The 23133-nt window shown below is 40.8% G+C and overlaps 1 protein-coding gene across 1 annotated transcript in view; it reads right to left on the minus strand.

Annotated features, from left to right (window-relative positions):
- The window catches only part of Ero1b (endoplasmic reticulum oxidoreductase 1 beta), a 41919-nt gene that overhangs the window by 14214 nt on the left and 4572 nt on the right, over positions 1-23133 (minus strand). The window contains 8 exon segments of the mRNA XM_036187512.1: positions 1941-1952; positions 4789-4835; positions 4934-5054; positions 9307-9380; positions 9992-10074; positions 11497-11538; positions 12925-13008; positions 17219-17338. Coding sequence (XP_036043405.1) covers positions 1941-1952; positions 4789-4835; positions 4934-5054; positions 9307-9380; positions 9992-10074; positions 11497-11538; positions 12925-13008; positions 17219-17338 — 583 coding nt within the window.

Genomic DNA, 23133 nt, shown 5'->3' on the forward strand with positions numbered 1-23133 from the left:
CTACTTAATATACAGCATGTTGACTAGAGTTAGCAACAATGCGTTGTGTTCTTACAAACTGTGGAGAGATTTTAAGTGGTTTTTTGCCACAACAAAAGCTAAGTATGTAAACAAATACATACAGCGCTGATCTTGTTTAGCCACTCCCCATGACATGTATTTTAAAACACTGCTGATACATGTATATAATTTTGTCATTAAAAGAGAGAAGAACCTGCTGGGCAGTGGTGGTGGCACATGCCTTTAATCCCAGCACTTGGGAGGCAGAGGCAGGCAGATCTCTGTGAGTTCAAGGCCAGCCTGGTCTACAGATCGAGATCCAGGAAAGGTGCAAAGCTACACAGAAACCCTGTCTTGAAAACAAATGAGAGAGAGAGAGGAGAAGAGAGAAGAGAGAGAGAGAGAGAGAGAGAGAGAGAGAGAGAGAGAGAGACAGAGAGACAGAGAGAGAGAGAGAGAGAGAGAGAGAGAGAGAGAGAGACAGAGGATGAGGAAGAGAGAGAAGAGAGAAGAGAGAGAGAGAGAGGAGGAGAGAGAGAGAAGAGAGAGAGAAGAAAGAGGAGAGAGAGGAGAGAGAGAGGGAGAGAGAAAGAGAGGAGGAGAGAGAGAGAAGGAGAGAGACAGAGAGAGGAGAGGAGAGGAGAGGAGAGAGAGAGGGGGAGAGAGAGAAGGAGAGAGAGAGAGAGAGCGCCATTTCTAGCTCAACAATGCTGAGTTAGGGGGAAAGAAAGGAAGGAAGTGCTGCTGGACTTCCTGAGAGAAGGACAGAAAACCCAGCCCACAGAGGTGCTGCCCATCTCAGGGATAAACTCTGGGTGCTCTGCTGCTCCCGGGTGCCTCCCCATTCCACCACAGAACAGTGCAGACAGCTTTGCAGTGAACCACTCCACATACCCTTCGAAGGATTGTTACTACCTCACTTCCTCAAATAACCTCAACTGCCAGTTCCCATTCGGCTGCAAAAACCATCCCTTAGATGTCTTCAGTCTTCCCACTGCAAACAAGTCACAGGGACACACTAGACTTAAGTAGCTCAGCTCTCAGGTTCATGCTACTTCCCCGACAAGCCTGTACTGGCTAATTCTACTCATCTACACCTGCTCCTTTAATTCCGAATTCATCTTCCAGGCCACTTCTTCCAGGCAGCTTTTCTCATCATGTCTCATCATACACCCGAACTGAGTTACACCTGCTGGGGCGGGGGCTGGGTGTCCGAGTCTCTGTATGTTGTGGTGGTGGTTGTGCACTGTACTTGCTTTCCTCTGCTCATCCTTGGCTCTTTATACACCCTCCACTCTTCTAACTACTGAACACAGGCAAGGAGACAGCCTCTGAAATAATTTTCTGACCATTTTGCAGCCAAATGCTAGTAAATAGTCTTTCTAAGATTAAGCACTATATTGAAAACTGAGAATGTAACTTTCAAAGTCAGTAAGTAAATAAAGAAGTCACAAATTATCTGATATAAAACTTTGCTACATTTCCTCAGAATCTTCATGTAGATTAAAAAATTATTATTCATTGTGTTTGTGGGTGGGAGGTGGGGTTCATGAGTGCCACAGCATATGTGTGGAAGTCATAGGACAACTAAAGGGAACCTGCTCTCTTCTTCCATCCTGTGGGTACTGGGGATTGAACTCAGGCCATCAAGGTTGGCAGAAAGTGTCTTTACCACCAACTTTCAAGATTTTGTTAACAGAAAATGGGGAAAGTGGTATTTTCTATACTTTCTAAACATTTAAGTAAAATGGTCTCTTTTTTTTTAACATAAGACAATTCTGCTATTTTTTAAAAATTTCATTTTTATCACCATTCACCATTCTTTTCTGGAAAAAAAAAAAGGCTAAGCCACCTGCTTTGGGTGAAAAGAAGAAAAACACCAAAATTTAATAGTAAAAAGGTTTTTTCCATGGTTGAAGTAAACACGAGTTTCAACTCACCATCATCTTCCCCTAAAGGAGAAAAGAGAAAGACATTACAAAATGCCTTACCCTGTTCAGATCCCAGCCCTGCTAAAGTTAACACACGGCTTATCCTCACTGTTAAACTGTTCACTGTACCATGAATGCTGATCACTATTACAGGCATCCCGCAAATAAGAGCCTTGTCTGCAAGCCAAAGAGTACAAGACTCCCACATTCTACAAAACAAACTGGGGGAAGGAGGAGGGAGACAGGAAGAAACTGAGAAGGGAAAAGGAACTGAGCCTGGAACACAGGTGCATAATCCTAGATACTTGAGAGGCTGAGGCAGGACCACATCCCTGAGTTCAAGACCTGGGCTATAAGGTGAGTTCTAGGCTGGAGTGGCCTTCTAGGGAGCTGGGGATGTAGCTGTGATAAAATATTAGTGTGCACCGGGCGGTGGTGGCGCACGCCTTTAATCCCAGCACTCGGGAGGCAGAGGCAGGCAGATCTCTGTGAGTTTGAGGCCAATCTGGTCTCCAAAGCAAGTTCCAGGATAGGCTCCAAAGCTACAGAGAAACCCTGTCTCAAAAAAGCAAGCAAGCAAACAAACAAACAAAATGTTAGTGTGCATAAAGACTCGGTTCCATCTCCAGCACATTAAAAGATCAGGAAGCAAATGAAATGGCCAGAGGCAGCTAGGTTCAGCGCCCAGCAAATACACAAATATCCTTCAGGCCCTTCCCCAGCAAACTCTGTGGACAGGATCGTGTCCATGCTTCTCTAGATGATTACTCTTTTGCTCAAACAGCCTGAAAGAGAGGGTCAAGGACACTCTCCTGGGATGGGAATGGCCCAAAGGCTGAGCTGGCTTCCTCTATTGCTTGCTTTTGTTGCTTTCCCCTGACAAATTCTGATAGAACAGTTTGCTTTTCAGAAAAAGGTTCTGTTGCTCCAAGACTTTTGGAAAACTAGTTTAGAAGCCTAGAGCTGCCACTGCTTCAGGAATACAGTGGAAGAAACCGCTGAGGAGGCAGAGCCCTCTCCCACCATGTCAGTAGGGAGCCCTCCACGGCCACCCGTCAGCCAGAGTTGCAGGCTTCCTTCAGCAGCTGGGAAGAGCTGCGCCCACTCTCACAGCCTTGGCTTGTCTCTAACAGTCTTCCCAGGTTTTTCTTCTCTTCCCTCCCTAGTCTCATTGTTGATTTTCCCCTCCTCATCTTTGCTGCAGGTTTTGGTCTAATTTATGGTAAATGGAAACAAAGTGTTTCTTCGGATCTGACATCTTTTGTGAAACAAACAATTGTATTTTCTACTTTGAAACAAAGTAACTACAGAAAAGGTCTGAAGAACTGCCCTCCTTAACTGCAACAGGAAAAGAAAGAGGTCCTATTGTCCTTTATACAGCTTCTATAGTGTCAATTTTTATAACATTTTGTGTAATTAAGACACTGAAGTTGAAACCATAAAAGTTATGATATAAAAACAACAAAAGAGACAAAAAATAGAAGTCGTGACCACTCTGCTCCTAGTCCCAGCTTTGATCAGTCAGTTTCAGAATGAGCTTGGAAAATAGCATTTTGCCTTGACAGAGCCAACATCTAAATGCAGTGCTTATGTTCAATCACTACATCTGTTTGGGCCTCAGGCCAGAAGACACAAATCTACTTAGGAATTTCAGCGTTTTCTCTCAGTCCTGGCCTAAACTCTGGAATGGAAGGTCAGCTACAGGGTCAATCCCAGGGATTAGCTGCTCCTAGAGAAGAGGATGGAAGCCAGGCAGCGGTGGCACTAGCCTTTAGTCCTAGGATCTCTGTGAGTTCAAGGCCAGCCTGGTCTACAGAACAAGAGCTAGGACTGGCACCAAAACTACACAGAAAAACCCTGCCTTGAAAAAAAAAAAAAAAAAAAAAAAGATGATGAAGATGTCCCCACTGACCACAGCATGCTACACTACCTGAACAACCTACTAGCTATACATGTACCTTACATATGTTTTTACAGTAAGACCTCAGTATCGTGTGCTGTGGGCTAAGAGCTTTGCCCAAACATGGAAGTTCTCTATGATGACAAAGGCAGCTAACATTGCCACCATCTTTATAATCAAGTGAACTAAACTGAAAAGGTAAAATTCAGGTCTACACTGACCATACAAACACTTAATGGCCAGCTGGCAATTGGTTACTTTATGGAACAGTACAGGGACTGGAGCAGTGCTGAGGACAGCCTGAGTGCCTGCACGCTCATCATCCTTCCTGTGCAGAGAGAGCATGGTGCATGGGTAAGATCCCAGAGAACCCTTAGATAGGTCTCTGGCGGGGCCCAGCCTCCTGTGCTGTATGCTCACCTGGCTCCCAGGTAACACTGTGGACAAGCTGTGATGAGCCCCCTAACTCTCAGCTTTTGCTGCACATCACCAAGCAAACAGAGGTTCTTAACCTGTGTGTCAGGGGTCACATATCTGATATCCTACACATCAGCTATTTAAATTATGATTCATAACAGTAGCAAAAACAGTCATGAAGTAGTAATAAGTTTATTTTATTATTAAAGGGTCGAAGTACTAGGAAGGTTGAGAACCCCTGAACTAGAGTGTTTAAAAACATGGGGAAAGGGTCCTTATTCTCTGGCTTCTTAATTTACTGTTGTGGGGCAGGACCTGGGCCTCCAGAGTATGAAATTTCAGGAAATTTGAGGTATGTACAGATCCCTCACATCTTCTAATCCATCCTACACCAGGCTAGTTTAGGACCTGGCACAGAGCTCCAGAAGACATCTAGCCTATTAACTCATGCTTGGGTTAATCACTAAAATTAAACAAAATATAAATTACTGATTTACTTTCCTTCAATTTGAAAACACATGAAATGTACGGAAAACCCACCTCGGCTGGGTGCCAGGGGATTTAAAGGCCGATACACAGACCGAGGCCTGGAAGAGAGCACAAAGCCCAGCTGTAAAATGGTTTGTTATGTGTCACCTTCTCCCAACAGAAACAGCCACCTGCCTCCCCCTCTGGCCTCCATTACTTGAAGCAGTTCTCTTCGTAGATGCTGTTCCACACCCTCCATGCCGAGGAGCCCTTGTAGCCAGTGTACCGCTCTGGGTTCAGCAGCAGGTCCACATACTGTGCAGCAGGAGATCGTTCATCTGCCAGGAACAAGTGGTAAGACCACTCAACTTCACTGCTCACCTACAGCTTGGATCACAAAGCAGCGACTCCCCAACCAGAGAAGTGCTTGCGTCAAGTCACATCCTGCTCACACTGTTGGGTGGTTAACTCCTGTGACCGCACTTGACCCTGAATTTGTAGAACTTGGACAAATTACTCAACAGAGGAAAGAACAACTTCTTCCTTTCTTTGGCTTTTCAAAGTTCACTCAAGTAACATTCTCTACCTTAGTTATAACCACCCAGGAATAAAAAGAAATAACAGAATCAGATTTATGTGATATTTTCTCTTTCTATAATGATCTAGCTCAACATAAACTAGGAAAAACTATTTCATTACATCTTCGTTACAAAGGTTTTTCCATCATTCTTTCCAGAATAATTTGGTCATTAAACTTCCTCTTTCTTTCCTACCTGATAGTGTATTTTCTGTCACTAAACAAGATTCATTAGCTATTCAATGACTACCACCCCATAGTCATAGGGGAAACTGGCAACCTGACCCACGCTCTTTGAGGGCTACCTGCTGCTACCATGATGTAGAAGGAATATAAAGGTACCAAAAAATTGTCATTATTAAATAGACTGAATATAACAGATAATGGAAACATGATTTTACAGAACGCAAGATCTCTAATTCTAATCACAAAGATATCACACTACACAAATTTAGGCACAGTAAACAAGTTACAACTGGACATACAAAAACTCACAAGCAATTTAATTTGAATTGAAATCATTACTTTTAAAAATCCTAATAAAAAATAAAAGTTCAAGCCATAAGGTTTTTAAAAACATTGCTTTTTAGGCTAAGAATGTAGGATGTAGCTATGTGGTTTTTGATACCTGCAAACAAATACAAACCTTAAGAAAAAAAAAGTATATTTTTTCTTTTTTGTAATTAAACAATAAGAATTGTTAAAATTTATTATTTAATTTCTATTTTTTCCACAGCAGAAAAAAAAAGACAAGTTTATTGAGTACACTTCAAGGGAGCAGTGGCCAGGGCAGGAACAGAATGGCCTGTCTCATTTATTTCTAAGCTTTGTATCTTTCATTTATAAAATTTTATGTATGGATATTTTGCCTGCATGTATGTTTGTACACCACATGTGTGCAGTTCCCACAAAAGCCAAAAGAGGGTGTCAGATGCCTGCAGCCTCAGTTACACATAGTTGTGCTGGGAATTGAACCCAAGTACTCAGGAAGAGCAGCCAGTGCTCTTAACTGCTGAGCCATATCTCCAGCCTCAGTTATTCATTTTTAATTTCTTTTAGCTGTTTTTAACTCATCTGTAAAGCAGATTCCATTATATAGAAAACTTCTTGAATATCATTGAATGCCATTACTGTATTCTCTGATATAAACATGTATGCAAATGTACACACACACACACACACACACACACATCCATACTTTCTGAGTGTATATATATGAAACTAAACAAGTGCAGGTCTGGTATGTATGTGTGGATGGGACTAGCACCAATCTTCTCATCACAGAAAACCCTCTCAACAACTATAAAGGAAAAAAGATTCTGACATCAAACCATGACAATTTACTGCTGTGGGATGGTCTTTCTGCATGCTGTGAATATGTGTTGCTATGATTGGTTAATAAAGACTCTGCTCTGGCCTATGGCAAGTCAGGTTATAGCCAGGCAGGAAATCCAAGAGAGTGACAGGAAGAAGAAAGGCAGAGAGAGACGCCAGCCTGCTGCCAGGAGAAGCAAGATGTGAATGTACCAGTAAGCCATGGGACAACACGTGGCAATGGGGATTAATAGAAATGGGTTAAGTTATAAGAGCTAGCGAGCAAGAAGCTTGAGCCATAGGCCATCCAGTTCATAAATAATATCAAGCCTCTCAAGGATTATTTTATAAGCAGCTGCCACTGCCGACTGTGGGGGCAGGTGGGACCAGAGAAAACTTACAACTACAATTTACAGTATATTTTAGTGCGTCAGCAATGTAGCTCAGTGAACACATACTTGCCTAGTACGTATGAAGCCCTGCCTGGGTTTGATAATCAGCACCACAGATGTGTGCATGCACACACACAAGTCATCTAATAAAGTATTTTAAGGAAAAGTTTTAAAAAGTGTATAATCAAATTATATCAGTTAAAAAAACTCCTTAAATAAAACTTTTATTCTTGGGTTTCCTTCATCTAAAAAATCTTTTAATACTTTTTCAAATCATGGAAAGGGGAGGATTTGTTACCTTTGCAAGGGGGTTGGCAAGCTACCCAGTGGCTGAGTGTGGCTTGGGGCTGGGAAGGACAGGTCCTGAAGACCACGGAGCATGTGCTCAAGTGCTGCGTTCACATCACCCCAGACCTGAGAGTGTGCCACAGGTACAGAGTCCACAAAACCCAAGACTTCTACCTGATATTTTTTGAAAAAAGTTGACAACCCCTGACCCACACTGATAAAGAATTCTTTCTGCCCGGAGTGAGCAATGCAGCTAGTTCCCATAGTGGTGCTGCGGCCATCCTCCCCCACTAGGCCAGTTATGACATTGATTCTAACTAATTCAAACAGAAATTGTATTCTTTACACTGATGTGCCTTAAAACCCCTATGCCCCCCTTCCTGAAAGTTTTCTTCCCTCTACAAAGCTCTCTTTTCTATTTGCCCATGCTAAACACATAGAGATCAGAGGGTAACCTCACTTGTCTGTCCTGCCTCTACCTTGAGATAAGGTCTCTGTAGCAAAACTAGCTTTGACTTCTATGTAGCCAAGAATGACTTTGAATTTCTGATCCTCCCTCCTCCATATCCCAAGTATAGGGATCACAGGCATGAGTCATGACACTAAGAAGTGCCTCTGGTAAGCACTCAGCATACTTGAGTGTCAACTAGAGCAAATGAAAGAACAGTGAAGTAAAATAAACAGTGACTTGAGGCACTTCCACTCAAGAAGAGAGAACAGCAGCCACAGAAGGTAGCTCTGACAAATCATCAACTCTAACCATCACAATGAGGGCATTTCACATTGCCCTGGTTGTCCATTTGTATATCTAGATAACCATGGTAACACTTTGGCTCTCAATTCTCATCTTGATTCTGTAACTGATTCCATCTTAAAGTGCACGACAGCACAGTTCGGCATGGCAGTCTGAATGAGAACGGCTCCACAGACTCCTATGACTACTTGATCCCAGTTAGCAGAATTCTTTGGGATGGATCAGAAGATGGCTTGTTGGAGGAGAGGGGTCACTGGGGTGGGCTTCAATGTTTCAAGAGACTCCAGCCATTCCTGGTGTCCCCTCTCTCTGCCTTGTGCTTGAGGATCCAGATGTGACTCTCAGCTATTCCTGCCACCATGCTTTCACTCTACCACCATGGACTCTACCCTCTGAAACTGCTAAGTCCAATTAAATGCTTTTTTCTTGTGGTTGTTTTCTTGTATAAGCTGCCTTGGTAGAGGTATTTTATCACTGCAACAGAAAACTAAGACAATCTAAGAATCTTCTTCAAATCATTACCAAGCAGCATGACCACCTTAGACTTGGAAGTTGCTGCTGTCCATTTCTGTCGGTGTAGGTTGAGTCACAAGTTCTTTCCTACTTCCCACAAGTTAACACTACATTAAAAACTGAAGAGAGGCCAAATGAATGACTTGAATGTACAGCACAGTGGAAATATTCTCAGGCAATTTTGAGTTACTGTAATTTTCTTTTGTTAAGAGAAACGGTAATTACTTGTCTGACCCCATCCTGCCTATGTATCCTTCCAAGGGATGCTTGGAAAAGGAGGGCTATGAGGAAGTCAAGTCAGAGTCCTCCCTAGTACTGAAGGAATTGTTATGGTTTATTGAGACCTCCACCACATTCTCATGGCCTGTTCACAGAACCCAGTGATCTGAAGTGAAAGCCCACAGGAGATGGCGTGCTGGAATGTTAATACAGGTTTGGGACTCAGATCTAAGACTGAATCATGTCTTAGCCTCTTGCTATTATGTGATCTTGGGCAATTTATTTGCTTTTTGAAGCTAAAGTTTCTCAGCCATGGAACAGTACACATCTACTAGGGAAGCTGTAAAGATTAGATAGAGATAATGTACCTATAGCACAGGGCCTCAAACGTACCTCTCACAATTAATGCCACTATCAATGGTAAGGTCTCCACAGAGAAATCTAGTGTTAAACACTAATTTAGGTCATATTTTCAACAGTTTGTCTTATAAAAGGCTTCAGGTTAAAGTGATGATGACAATTTATTTTATTACCATCAAGTTCACAAAAGTGATCCTGTGAGTCATCATATCTCGCCCAGTCAATGAATGCTTCTTTGCTTTCGTTACTATGGGAAGGAGGAATAGAAAACAATTACATTTGGAGCTGACATTTTAACATTGTATTATAGTGAACAAAAATAGAGATCATTTCCTCAGAAGATGATGCCACAAATTCTAGCAGTAGTTAAATGAAGGAATGATAAAAAGTCACATGAAAAAACACAGCTATCAATTTTGATGAGTTGTTTATATTTCCTAACTACTTTAAAATGATTCTTAGCCCTAGTAATTATTTTGAATTTAATTTACAAAACATATAACAAGCCCTTACATATAAAACTCAACTGACATACAAATGTAGTAATGTTATTTTTTTCTAAAGTAGAAGTTCAGCTTATTTACTGAATTCTTTAAGTTGCTTCTGTATTTATAGAACCCTCAAATACCAACCCCCAAATACCAAAATCACAACCCAGGCTGTGGTGGCACACTGGGCTGTGATGATAAACACCTTTAATCCTAGCAACTGGGAGGCAAAGGCAGGCAGATCTCTGAGTTTGAGGCCAGCCTCGTCTATAGAGTGAGTTCCAGGACAGCCAAGGCTACACAGAGAAACCCCGACTTGGAAAAAAAGAAAAGTCACTGATATAAACAAACCAAGTACAACTAAACTTGCCTTAATGTACTATTGATGGCGCCCAGCTTGTTAGCCTGCTCACAGTCTTCCAGTTCTTTGGTACTATTTGCCACTTGCAAGTACTACAAGAAAATTCAGACAAAGTTGAATGACAGTGATTAGCTCTTCTTTAGCAGACAATCTATCAATGGTGACTTGTTTTATCATCAAAATCCTTACTGTAAGGAAGACTTAAAAATAAGGCGTAAATCTCTACCCATTAAGTGAGCAAAGGCATTAAAAATGCAAGTTAGCATGTGTATGCTGGTGATGATGTCATCCAGGAAAGAAATTGGATAAATATGTATCTATAATTTTACAGACACATAAGTCCTTAGAAGAAGGGAATCTTCAATTTAAACTATATCCCAAGGAAACATTTTTTAAAATATTATAACCATCTTAGTGTTTTGAATCATTTTAAAATACTGAGATGCACAGACCCTATTGTCTAGCATCCCACTTCTATACACAGTACTAGGGAAACTTTCAAGTGCACACAATGAAGCCGGGGGTAAAAATGCCAGTGCTTCACTGCAAGAGCAAAGAACCAGAATGACTAAATGTCCACATGCAGGGTGGCTACTGTTAGTCACACAAACAACTCGCATATCGCTGTGAGGGTGAATGGACAAGATCCAATGTGTCAACAGAGAAAGAACTTTAGAAACAAAAACAATAAGCCAAAATGTAAACTGAAAAGTATTTTCAACTTGAAGAAATTACTAAGATTTTTAACTTTCCATAAAATAATCTGTATATTATTGTACTGCAGACACATGTTCTGAAAGTGTGTTATTTATAGACAGATACATATGTAGTCAGAGCAAAACCACGTAAGTCATTTCAGGAAATGGACGGCTCTGGGGAGAAGGAAGTAAAATGGGATTAGAATGGTGTTCAGCAGGTGGACTACCTTGATATTGCTTTGTTTATTATAGCTTTGAACCCAAAGTAAATGTGAGCAAGAGAATATCAACAATGCATGGAAGAGATGGATAGAACAAGGACACAGTACACAAGAAGGCAGAGAAAGAAGATCTTCGTCATGTATGTGCAGCAGTGTAAAATGGGAGTTAACTGCCAGCTAAGAACACAGCTTACTCATTAGAGGGAGGGGGGGGCACAAAGAATACCTTAACACCATTTTCAAGTACTTGGCTCAAAATATTATAGTAATAATTTTCTTTATACAATGTAATCTGAATCTAACAGACACTAATTGAAACAAAGAATGAAAATAGCTACTAGTATTTTTGCTGCAGCTACAATTGAGAGTTTTTAATCTAGAGATTCTGCAAACAGATGTCATTTCAAAAGAAGCTAGGAATGCATGGTCTCACTGCTTGATTCAAGAGTTAACAATTTGAATTCTGAGGCAAGTGTCTCCATGCTCAGCTAAACTCGTGGCTCTCTACTATGTCCGCCCCCCCCCATCCTCACCCTCACCCCCCCACCTCCCTACCCCCATATCCAGAAATACTGAAGGAAGAAAAGTAACTTACCTTATTTGAAGGCCCAGCTTTAATTCCAACTGGAATTTTACTCTTAAAAGGAAAACAGTAACATTACTTAGAAGACAATCAGAAAGGATGGCTGCTATCAGGGGAAAAGGAAGGGAACAAGAAGAAACTGATCTCAAATGCATATGTACTTTGCTTCCTATGTTATGACTTCTCTTTTTAAAAATATATACTTTATGTGTATGAGTGTTTTGCCAGCATATATGGATGAACATCATGTTTGGTGGTATTGTATTCCCCAAAATATTGTGCACCCTCATAAACTTATCTGGGGTCAGAGACAGAATAGCCACAATATTAAACGTAGAGGATAGGCAGTGGTAGCACATGCCTTTAATCCAAGCATTCCAGAGGTAGAAATCCCTCTGGATCTTCGAGTTCAAGGCCACATTAGAAATAGCCAGGCATGGTGACACAAGAACTGAGCCTTTAATCCCAAGGAGTGATGGCAGAAAGAGAAAGATATATGAGGCCTGAGGACCAGGAACTAGCAGCATTTGGCTGGTTAAGCTTTTAGGCTCTCAGTTCAGCTGAGATTCATTTGGATGAGGACTCAGAAGCTTGCAGTCTGAGGAAACAAGACCAGCTGAGGAACTGGTGAGGTAAGGAAGCTGTGGCTTGTTCTGCTTCTCTGATCTTCCAGCATTCACCCCAATAACTAGCCTCAGGTTTGATTTTATTAATAAGAACTGTTAAGATTCCTGCTACAATCATATGTATGCCCACTGTCTGTGGCAGCCAGAGAGGGCAGGCACTGGATCCCCTGGAACTGTGGTTATGGATGGCTCTGAGCTACCATGTGAGTACTGGTAACTAAAGCCAGACCTATGTAAGAGCAGCAAATGCTCTTAACCCCTGAGCCACCTCTCCAGCCTCTGTTGTGAGTTTTTCGATCAACATGTGTTTATTTCTTATTAGAAATGTAGCACAGAAGAGGCTATAATGCACTACAGATGGAAAGTAACTGATCATTTGAACTTAGGAATTAAATACTCAGCTTAGAAACCTATTATGAGCCAGCCAGCATCGTGGCTCATACTTGTGATCCCAGAACTCAGGAAACTGAGGAAGGAAGACTGCCATGAGTTCAAGGCCAGCCTAGGCTGTAAGGAAAGAACCTATCTGCAAAAATACACACACACACACACACACACACACACACACACACACACACACAGTATCAAAGGCTCTGGTCTTCCTCCCATTTTAGAATCAAGACATATTCACACCCCATCACCAACAGCACTGGGCACAAGAATTCCTCAACTCATCTTTCAAGGGGTCTAGTCATAAGAGCTGAAAGCCTCTGAAGTCTGGGAATAAACCCAAATACAAAGACACAGAGGTTGTGATTTTTTGAAAGCCCAAGAGGAAGCCCTCCCTCCATTATTATACTCTTACTTACTGTACCTCTGGACAGGGCTCCACATGACAGTCTTTTATTGAGCAGTGGCCATCTTCTGCCCAGAAAGGACAAGGTCGCTTCAGATTAACCTTTTCGAAGAAGAAGAAATCAACATTAACAATTGGGTATGATAATTACAGAATGTCTGCCAATGTCACTATGTTGGGCATGGTGACACAGTGGTAATAAGAGGGAGAAGCTCCTTATCCTGTGGCATGTACACAGTTCAGATATTAAATTACTGCAGCAGGGTGGCATGTTAACTTCTAAAACAAATGGCTATGGGTTCTCTGACATTGGAAAAAAGGGACAGCATTCAAGTTCACTGCTCCTCTGAAGCATAGCTGTCATTGGGCAGCATTTCAGAATGACTTTAACATTCCCCAACACTCACCACCACCTTAGCATCAGGGCTCCCACACTCCCTTAGTGAGTATGTACTGAGCACTGGCTGTCAGACACCAGGTTAGGCTCAAGGCAAAAGAGAGCTTTCTCTCTCTAGGACTTATAATATCCTGAAGAAAAGAGAAATCAAATACTCACACATTTATTTCATTACAAATTGTAGTACACATTCCAAAGGAGAACCCAGAGTTGTATGTAGTGATGCTGATGGGTAGAGCCTCTGAGGAGGTCATACTTTAGGAAGATGAAAAGTGGGGGGCATGTGTATTTGGCTACAGCAATGGAGAGCTTTGTGGTGTTGAGAATGAAGAACCACCAGTTCCACCATTGTTAGGAGGCAAAGAATGGACAAAATGGCAGAGTTCACGGATTTCCAAATTCTTAATACAACAGGAAGCTGATAATCCAACAGGACTTAGAGATGTATTTCCCAAGGTAAAAATCAATGTTTTCTGTTTCTTCTCTTACTTGTTACTTACTTTGACCACTTCCAAAACCACCATTTGTCTCTTGCCTAAGCAACAGTTACATCAAAACCAAGCAGACCCTAGCAGAGTTTGCTCAGAACTTTTCCGGTGCCTTTTCCTGCCTTGGAGCAAACCCAACCTTGCAGCAGCTCTACAGGTGCCACTCTGTATAGTGATATTTTATTTGTACTGAAATGTGATTTTATTTGTATATTAATAAAGTTGCCTTGGGGTCAGAGCAAGCCATAGCAGAAGCTGGGTGGTGGTGGTGCATGCCTTTAATCCCAGCACTTGGGAGGCAGAGCTAGTCAGGATCTCTGTGTGTTCAAGGATACAGCCAGCATGGCAACACACGCCTTTAATCCCAATACCAACCATAGAAGACCTGGAGATCTGTACAGACAGGCAGTGACGAAGAGGTCATGTGGCTTGGTTTACAACCAATTAGAAGGCAGAACAGAAAGTCTATATAAAAGACAGGACACGGAAGTAGCTCTCTTGCAGAGAGGAAAGACAGAGCAGCAGTGAAGGGTAAGGTTTTCAGCTCTCAGCTATTGCTCTGACCTCTTGGCTTTTAACTCTGCAATTGGCTCTGTGTTTCTTATTTAACAAGATGGTTACATCTACAGCTCTGTAGCCACTGTCCTCGTCTCCTTTACCTCATCTGTTACACTACATTTCTGCTTGACATACCAGGTTCCTTAAGTCCCAAAGCCTCTATACTGCCCGTTCTCTTTATCCTCTATTGCTCTTTATCACTATTGCCTTGTTTCTCCACCTTACTGAGGTCTCTCAACAGCAGCAGGCCTTGGCTAGACCCTCTAAAGTAGTAATTAGAATGTAACCACCACCCAATATATTGGTGTATAGTTTTTGTGTATGTTTGTATAGGTATTTGTGTATGTGCCATGTGTACATGCTCATGCTTTTAAAGCTGGCCCCAACTTACCTCTCCTCATTCACCTGCTTCTGTGGCCTAAGCCTTCTTCTAATTCTTCAGATATACTAAGCTTACTCCTGTGTCAAAATTCTTCAATCTACTCATTCAACTTCCCTGGAATGTTTTCCACAAATCTCACCACACTTACACTTTCACATTAGGATGGTCTTTGCTCAAATGTCATATTAGAATAAATACCATCCTTTCCTGTACATTTCATCAAAGCAAGGCTCTATATCCCTTACGCTGCCCCATTTATACTGTCTCCTGCTTTTTCTCTACAGCATTCACCTTACATCTGACATTATAGTTCACTGCCTAGTTACTTATTGTTTGTCTCTCTAAGCAGAACCAAAGCTTTGTCTTATTCACTGCTGTATCCACAGTACTAAGACTAGAGGCTGTCACAAAGTCATCAATGTGACCAACTGCCCAGCTGCAAAGGTGAGTGGTTGCTTCTACCTCCACTTCCTTGTTTGCTGAATCCAAGTATCTATCTGTGTGTATGTTTGAAATCAACCTTGTTATTTTTGCCTACTTAACTTTCATTTTCCCTTCTTCTGGAAAGGTCTTCTAATTTCTCCTTGATAAACAATGATTTCTCATGTTCCTTTGAATGGCACTGTCATCCAAGGTATACTTCCTTCTTTTGGTAAAGGTATCACATGACTACCTGGACCAATCATGATTCTCTCCTCTAGAAACTATGGGAAAACAGCTCATTCAGCCTGGAAGTTGTAGGGCTGATGACACAGCTCAGTGGAACAGTGCTTGCCTAGATGCCTAACAGGCCAGACACCCTAGATTCAACCACCACAAAGTTTTGGTGGTATCCTAAAGGGAACGGCCACTAGTGCCTGCTCAACTTTCATCTTTTCTCAAGTGTACTACTTCAGTCTGTCTTTAAATTTCATAAACTATTTAATTATTTTCTCTTTCTCAAACTTCTGTTTTTCAGTCAACACAAGAACCCTACTTAGGATACTCAGACCTATGATTACTTCAATTTAAAAATGTGGATAATAACAAAATTTTCATATGAAGAGTAAGTAAGATATCTATTCATCCAAAGATTCAATTCCTCAATGGGCCAGTCCTTGTATGAATACAAAAATAGTAGATGCAATCCCAAAAGAGAGGTGTACATGAGTGAGGGTTGGGATAGACTCAGTGCAAATGTTAGCTGGACACCCAAATGAAGGCACGGTCTCTGACAGCACACAGAAAGTCCCTACTTTATTAGACCGAACCATATGAAATTCGTATGATCAACCATTTTTGAAATATGAAAGTAAAGTAACTTCATGTGATTTTTCTAATATTATAAAGGAAACAGCTACACATACAGTCAGTGATTTCATGTTGGGACTCAGAAACACCTAACTTATTTGTAATGAAAGATCAGCCATAGTTTAGGTACAGATTTGTCTTTGAACTCCTAACAGATTCTGTACAAAGGAGAAACATTCACTCCTTTCTGGATATTCTTGGTATTTGTAGGCAAAGGAATGGGTTCCCAAATCTGTAATTTTCTAATTTATTTTCTTGAACAACCTACAATTGCCAAAAGATTAAAATTTTCACCCTCAAAAATATTTAAAGAGCTAAGATAATCTATTCAGAATCAAGATTAAAAAGGAAACCATGTTTAAATTTTAGAACAAACTAAAATGAAAATCAAATTATATACCAACTAAATCCTGAGAGCAAGAACAAGACCAAAGTCAAACATAGCTTTAAAATCTAGTTGTGAAATAGAGCTGTGCACACACAAGAGGACACAGACTAGAGGAACAGGGAATGAATATGGCCAAAGTACATGATGGACTTGACCCAAAAGGCCATCAGGAAGCCCACTGTTCGGGGGATATACACTAATAATTGTTTTAATTCACTAGACTACACTTTTGGTATTTTCTCCTTAGAAATGTAAAATTACAATTGTTTCTGTGAGTTCTGATTGCTGACATACTTAAAAGTCTGCTACTGCCTTTTCTGGTATTTCTAGAAGGCCTAGAGACTCATGCTAGGTTAAAAACAGATTCTACAGAATTACTACAAGAGTATGGTCTACTTGTAGTATCACTTGGTCTGCAGCCCCCACACAGCAGGTCAGTGACAGTCTATTACTCTGCACTGCTTACAACACACCCATTATACAAACACTAAACTAAACACCAACTAAAGCCTGGACAGCTCGGTCCAGATCACAGAACCTATGCTCACAGAGGCTGACAGTGTGGGCATCTGAAATGTCTGTAAAGGAGGAGTCTTCATCTCAAAACCAAAACTGAAAGAGTGATTCCTCAAACATAGGAAGGGGGTGCAGATTCTTGGCATTTAATAAAATAATTTCTCTACTATGATACTTTTATTAAAGTTTCATTTTTAAAAGGTTTATTTTGAAAAACATAATAAAACAAGTCACATTTGCAGACAACTATATAGAAATCTTTGGATTAACAGAATTAAAATTTTCCACCTTACCTTGTAATAACGAAAATAGTCTCGTTCTTGTAACTTTTGTAATTTGGGGAAGATTTTGTAGGTGTTGAAGTTATCAATGCTGTCAATGTCACACAAGCAATCATCCAGAACTCCAGTCACCTAGAACGTACATATGTATAAGATACAAGATATACAAATCACTAATATTTATACCTTAAATCTAGTCTATTATTTTAAAAGATAATGTATTCATTCAAGTTGGCCAGTTTTGATTAAGATTCATAACATTAGGGCCAATTAAATGGCCTAGTGGGTAAAAAGTGCTTTCTGCCAAGTCTGATGACCTGAATTCAATCTCCCTCTACACAGAAGGCAGGAACTGACTCTTGAACTTATCCTGTGACTTTTATATACATGCCATGCCATGTGTGTACTCAGCCCCCAACACATACACAAAATAACTACCATAAAAAACTACTTTTAGGATTCATGACATTAAAGCAGTCATTTTTTAACGATGGCAGTTGAATATAAAAAACAACCACAAAAACCAAGAAAGTTACATAGATCTACTTTGAAATAGCAAATCTTTTAGGGCTCCAAATGGAAGATACTTCTGCCTTTCCTCTGCCTAAATATCAATAAAAACACAAGTAGCCACTGGATTCCAGACTAACTTAGAAGCCACAGTGCAAGGCCACTGCTGAGACCACCTGCATCTTTCCTCTAGGCTGTCACTTATGTGCCAGGCATGATGCTAAGAGCTTTAGTATGTCACCTCATCTACTCCTTAAAACTATCCTGAAAATAAGAAAATTATGGTTTAACAACCTTACATTGATTGTTTTACATACCCAAAGAACTTAACTACCAAATCTACCAAGCTTTAAAGTCTGTATCCATGAATCCAAGAAGAGAAACAGGTATATAAGAGGTAAATTCTAAGTCCAAAAATTTCCCTAAGACATTCTTCAGCTTTATTAAAAATGACTATATATATATAAAATGCACAACTTGAATTAGTGCCAGGAGAAGTCTCCTGAGTAAAAAAACAGCATCCCCCAAAGTTACATGCTATGGTTCCATGTACAGAACACTCTGAAAAGTTTTAGAAATGGTGAAAAGTGTGCTGGTCTCCAGAGCTTAGAGACTAGGCAGAGTAAGAACTGGAGTGGGAACAAGATAATGTGGTAATGCAAGGCAATACAGACACTAAGATGGTTCAGCAGGTAAAAACACTTATCCCCCAAACCTGATGACCTGAGTTCAATCCCTGTATCCCACGGTGGAAAGGAAGAACCATTTCCCAAAAGTTGTCATCTGATGTCCACATGTGTCCATATCTACAGGTGGATTGTGCACATATTGTACAGGTGTGTGCATGCACACACACACGCACACACACAATGATATGATGATGATGATAGGAACAGGATAGATGCTTAAAGTGAGCATCTACACCCACACATTTCATACATGTGTGCACACGCGCACGAAATGATGATAATGATGGGGGAGGAGGAGGATAGGAGCAGCACAGATGACTGAAGTGATTAACCTGATCCATATTTTCACTGTGGTGGTGAATGCACGAAACTGCAATGTAATAAAAATGTGAACACATACAAATAATGGACACAGAATTGGGAAAATACTAAATCATCCTAAAATGGCAACATCCTGTTTATAATTCTGTACTCTATCTTTACAAGATGTTACCATTGTGATAACTTAGTAAAGGGAACACAGCACTTCTCTGCATTATTTCCTACAACTGCACATGAACTTGCAACTACCTCAGTTCAAGGTTTTAACTAAAAACAGGTACAGGACACTGCCTATTAAAGGTTCTATTCCTGAAGCCCTTGGATGGAAGGAGACACACGAGCAGTGAGCCGAAGTAGAAGTCCTAGCCAATCCTTTTTCTTTCCCTGAGTGGAAGTGTCTCTTTCAACTCCCTCCCTCATGTAGGCAGCAATGTTACCTTTACATAAAGAACAAGGGTTGGTTGTCCAGCATTTCAGCTCTGGAATTCTGCACTTACCATCCTTCTTCCTAGAATCCTCTTACTAACTCCCAAATTTCATTGCACTTTTAGGTTCTCAAGCAACACACACACACACACACACACACACACACACACACACACACACACACTACACACACACACCACACACACACACCACACACACACACACACACACACACACACACACACACACACACACACACAGAGCTGTTTTTAAAATACTTTTTCTAAGTCAGGCATGGTGGCTGTCTTAGTAAGGGTTTATTGCTGTGAAGAGACACATGACCATGGCAACTCTTTTTGTTGTTGTTGTTGTTGTTGAAACAGGGTTTCTCTGTGTAGCTTTGGAGCCTGTCCTGGAACTCACTCTGTAGACCAGGCTGGCCTCGAACTCACAGAGATATGTCTGCCTCTACCTCCTGGGTGCTGGGATTAAAGGCGTGTGCCACCACAGCCTGGCCATGGCAACTCTTATAAAGGAAAACATTTAATTGGGGCTGGTTTAACAGTTTCAGAGGTTTAGTCTACAGTGCTGGAGAAGAAGCTGACATTTCTACATCTTGGTCCAGAGCAGCAGAAAGAGAAATTGTCACTCTGGGTGTGGCTTGAGCATATATGAGACTTCAAAGCCTGCCTCCACACTGACACACTTCCTTCAACAAGGCCACACCTACTAACAGTGCCACTCCCTATGGGCCAAGCATTTAAACACATGAGTCTATGGGGGCCATACATATTCAAACTACCACTATGGCACATGCCTCTAATTCCAGCACTTGGGAAGCAGAGGCAGGCAGACAAATTCTAATTGGTCTTAACAATAAAAACCCAGAGTCAGATATTAGGGTAAATGTTGAAAGATCAGTAAAGGAGCCAGCCACTAGAGAGTCTTCTTACCTCTATCAAATCCTCAGCTCCACCCTGCCTTATCACTTCCTCTCTCCGCCCTGCCATATCACCTCCTATCTCCACCTCCCAAGTGCTGGCATTAAAGGTGTGTGACACCACTGCCTGGCCTCTAGTGGCTAGATCCTCACTCTGATCTCCAGGCAAGATTTATTTGTTAAAGCACACCAATCTTTGAGTTTGAGGCCAGCCTGGTCTACAAAGTGAGTTCCAGGACAGCCAGGGTTACACAAAGAAACACTGTCTCCCTACTCCAAAATAAAACAAACAAAGAAAAACCCCTTTAAAGTAACTGTTCTTTCTTAGTAATGTTTTTTTAAATGGAAAACTTTTGGTTTATGAACCATCATACTTTAATATTTTCAGGGGCTGGAAAGATGGCTCAATCAGCAAAATGCCTGCCACACAAGCCTAAAAGCCTAAATTCAGATCCCCAACACTTACATAAAAAGCTAGGGAGACAGCACTAAGGAGGCAGAGACTGAGGATCCCTGGGGCTTGCTGGTCAGCCTGGATAATTGAATTGATGAGTTCCAACTTCATCAACTCAAAAAATAAGGTGGCAAGAGATTGATGGCACCTGATGTCAACTTCTAGCCTCCACATGCATGTATGCATACACAAAAAAGCCATTTTCATTGTGAGAAGTATAAACTGCTGTTACTACATATCTGTAACTTTTAAAGACTATTCTGATAAATCCTGTGTGCCACCAAACTTTTGAAATGTAGATGTGAATATTGCCCACATCCTTGAAGTTCCTTCTCAATTACATCTACCTAAGAGGTTAAAATAAAGCTTACTGTTGTAACCAATTTTCTTTGTATGCATCCCTAAATAATATACTCACAATTCCTCTGTTTTTGTAATATCAATATCATTTCCTTTCAATTCTTCCACATTTACTTTGGCATTGTCTATAATGGTGAGTTTTACTTACAACTGGCTCATTTACTTTCCCTGTTGTAAATAGTGCTTTATAATATGAAAAATCACAGCTTATCTATTCTATTTTGCTCCATGTAGAAGGAAGAACATCCCAGGGTATGCAAGTCCTGATTCCTAAGATACTATTTCACAAATCTAATCTTTTTTTGTTGTTTTTATTGTTTTATTTTGTTTTGCAAGACACAGTTTTTCTGTGTGCCTTGGTTGTCCTAGAACTTGCTCTCTGGCCTTGAACACAGAGATCCACCTGCCTCTGCCTTCTGAGTGCTGGGATTAAAGGCATGCACCATCACTGCCCAGCTCACAAAATTAATCTTAAGAGGATATTATTTTGCCAGGTGGTGGTGGTGCATGTCTTTAGTCCCAGCACTCGGGAAGCAGAGGCGGGTGGATCTCTGTGGGTTCGAGGCCAGCCTGGTCTACAGAGTGAGTTCCAGGATAACCAGGACCGCTTCACAGAGAAATCCTGTCTCAGAAAAAAAAAGGAAGGAAGGAAGGAAGGAAGGAAGGAAGGAAGGAAGGAAGGAAGGAAGGAAGGAAGGAAGAAGGGATATTATTTTACAAAGCAAGAGGATTTAAAGATGTGACAGGGACAGGTAAGATGGCTCAGTGGGTTAAGGATGCTTGCCGGGCAAGCATGGTTACTTGAGTTTGATCCCTGAAATCCATGTGAAGTTGGAAACAACCAATTCCTCTCATCTCTACATGCATGCTGTGGCTGGCAAGCAAGCAAGCAAGTACACACACACACACACACACACTAAAAGTTTTAAAAAGTAAAATGTAAAGATGTGATTAAGGATCTTAAGTCATGAAGATTATACTAGATTACTCAAGGGAAACCAATAGAGTTTAACAATTTTTTTTAATCAGGAAGAGGCAGGAGAAATTAGAAGAGGATGCAGTACCGACATTGAAGATACAGGAAGAAGTCACAAGCCAAAGATAAGGATGCCTTTAGAAGTTTGGCAGAAGCACAAACAGTTCCATCTATACCCTCCAGGGATCCCACCTTGTTGTCATAATTTTAGCACTGTAAAACTCATTTTCAGATTTTGGGCCTCCAAAATTATAAGATTAAAAAAATTATATTGTTTTTAGTGACTAAACTGTGGAGGTTTGTTATAGCAGCAAACAGGAAACAAATGTATTCCATATTGATTATAAATTAGGCTAAAGAACAAAGGTACACAACCATTTTTGTACATGTATCTTGGGTACATGTGCAAGACTTTCTCAAAGTGATAACCTCAGGTGTAAAATTGCTCTAAGCACACATTCAGCTTTATAGGTGAACAGCAGGCTGAATTCCAAAGTTTTTACACAGTTTTAGGTCAGTACCTCACCACCAATGATCAGGAGTTAATGTTGAGACACGCCCTCCTGAATATTTAATATCAATCTATGGTTTAATTTTTACCAATCAAGAAAGCATAAAGAGGTATGAGGGAATAGTGGATTTGTCCTAATGAGGTACTACATTCATTTCTTCCTAATTCTGAAGTTTGAGATGCTTGTCATCCAAATGTAAACGCTGGAAAATAAAAAATTGGATATGGTGATCTAGAACTGAGGTTTCTTGTGTTCAATTATAAACCTGAGACTTGGGTATAGCTGGGCTTTTAAACCAAGCATCCAGATAAGATGAACAAGAAAGACACAAACCCTGAGGCTCAAATGACTAGTGATCAAGGGCAGAGGAGAAACAAGAAATAAGCCACGTGTTGTAAGATAGACTAGCCCACTACAGAGGAAGTCAACCAGGAAGTTAGCATAAGAAGCAAGTACTTAAAAGAGTAAGGGTTGAGCTGTGGGGCAAAAATTCTGCTGACAGGTAAACCTGAGGCCTGAGAACTACTATAGTCTTAGCGACAAAGACATTGGTAACCTTGACAAGAGAAAGCAGTTTCAGGGCAGTAGCACAAGAGTCTGACGGTAATGAATAGGCTAAATAAAACAAGAAGAATAAAACAGGCTAAACAGAACATGAGCAATAAAAACAACTCAGCAAGTTTTCTAGATCTAGAATCAGAATTTAAAAAGGAGGAAGGGATAGCACAATCAGTAATGT

Source organism: Onychomys torridus, chromosome 5, assembly GCF_903995425.1.
Source record: "Onychomys torridus chromosome 5, mOncTor1.1, whole genome shotgun sequence".
NCBI lineage: Eukaryota > Metazoa > Chordata > Mammalia > Rodentia > Cricetidae > Onychomys > Onychomys torridus.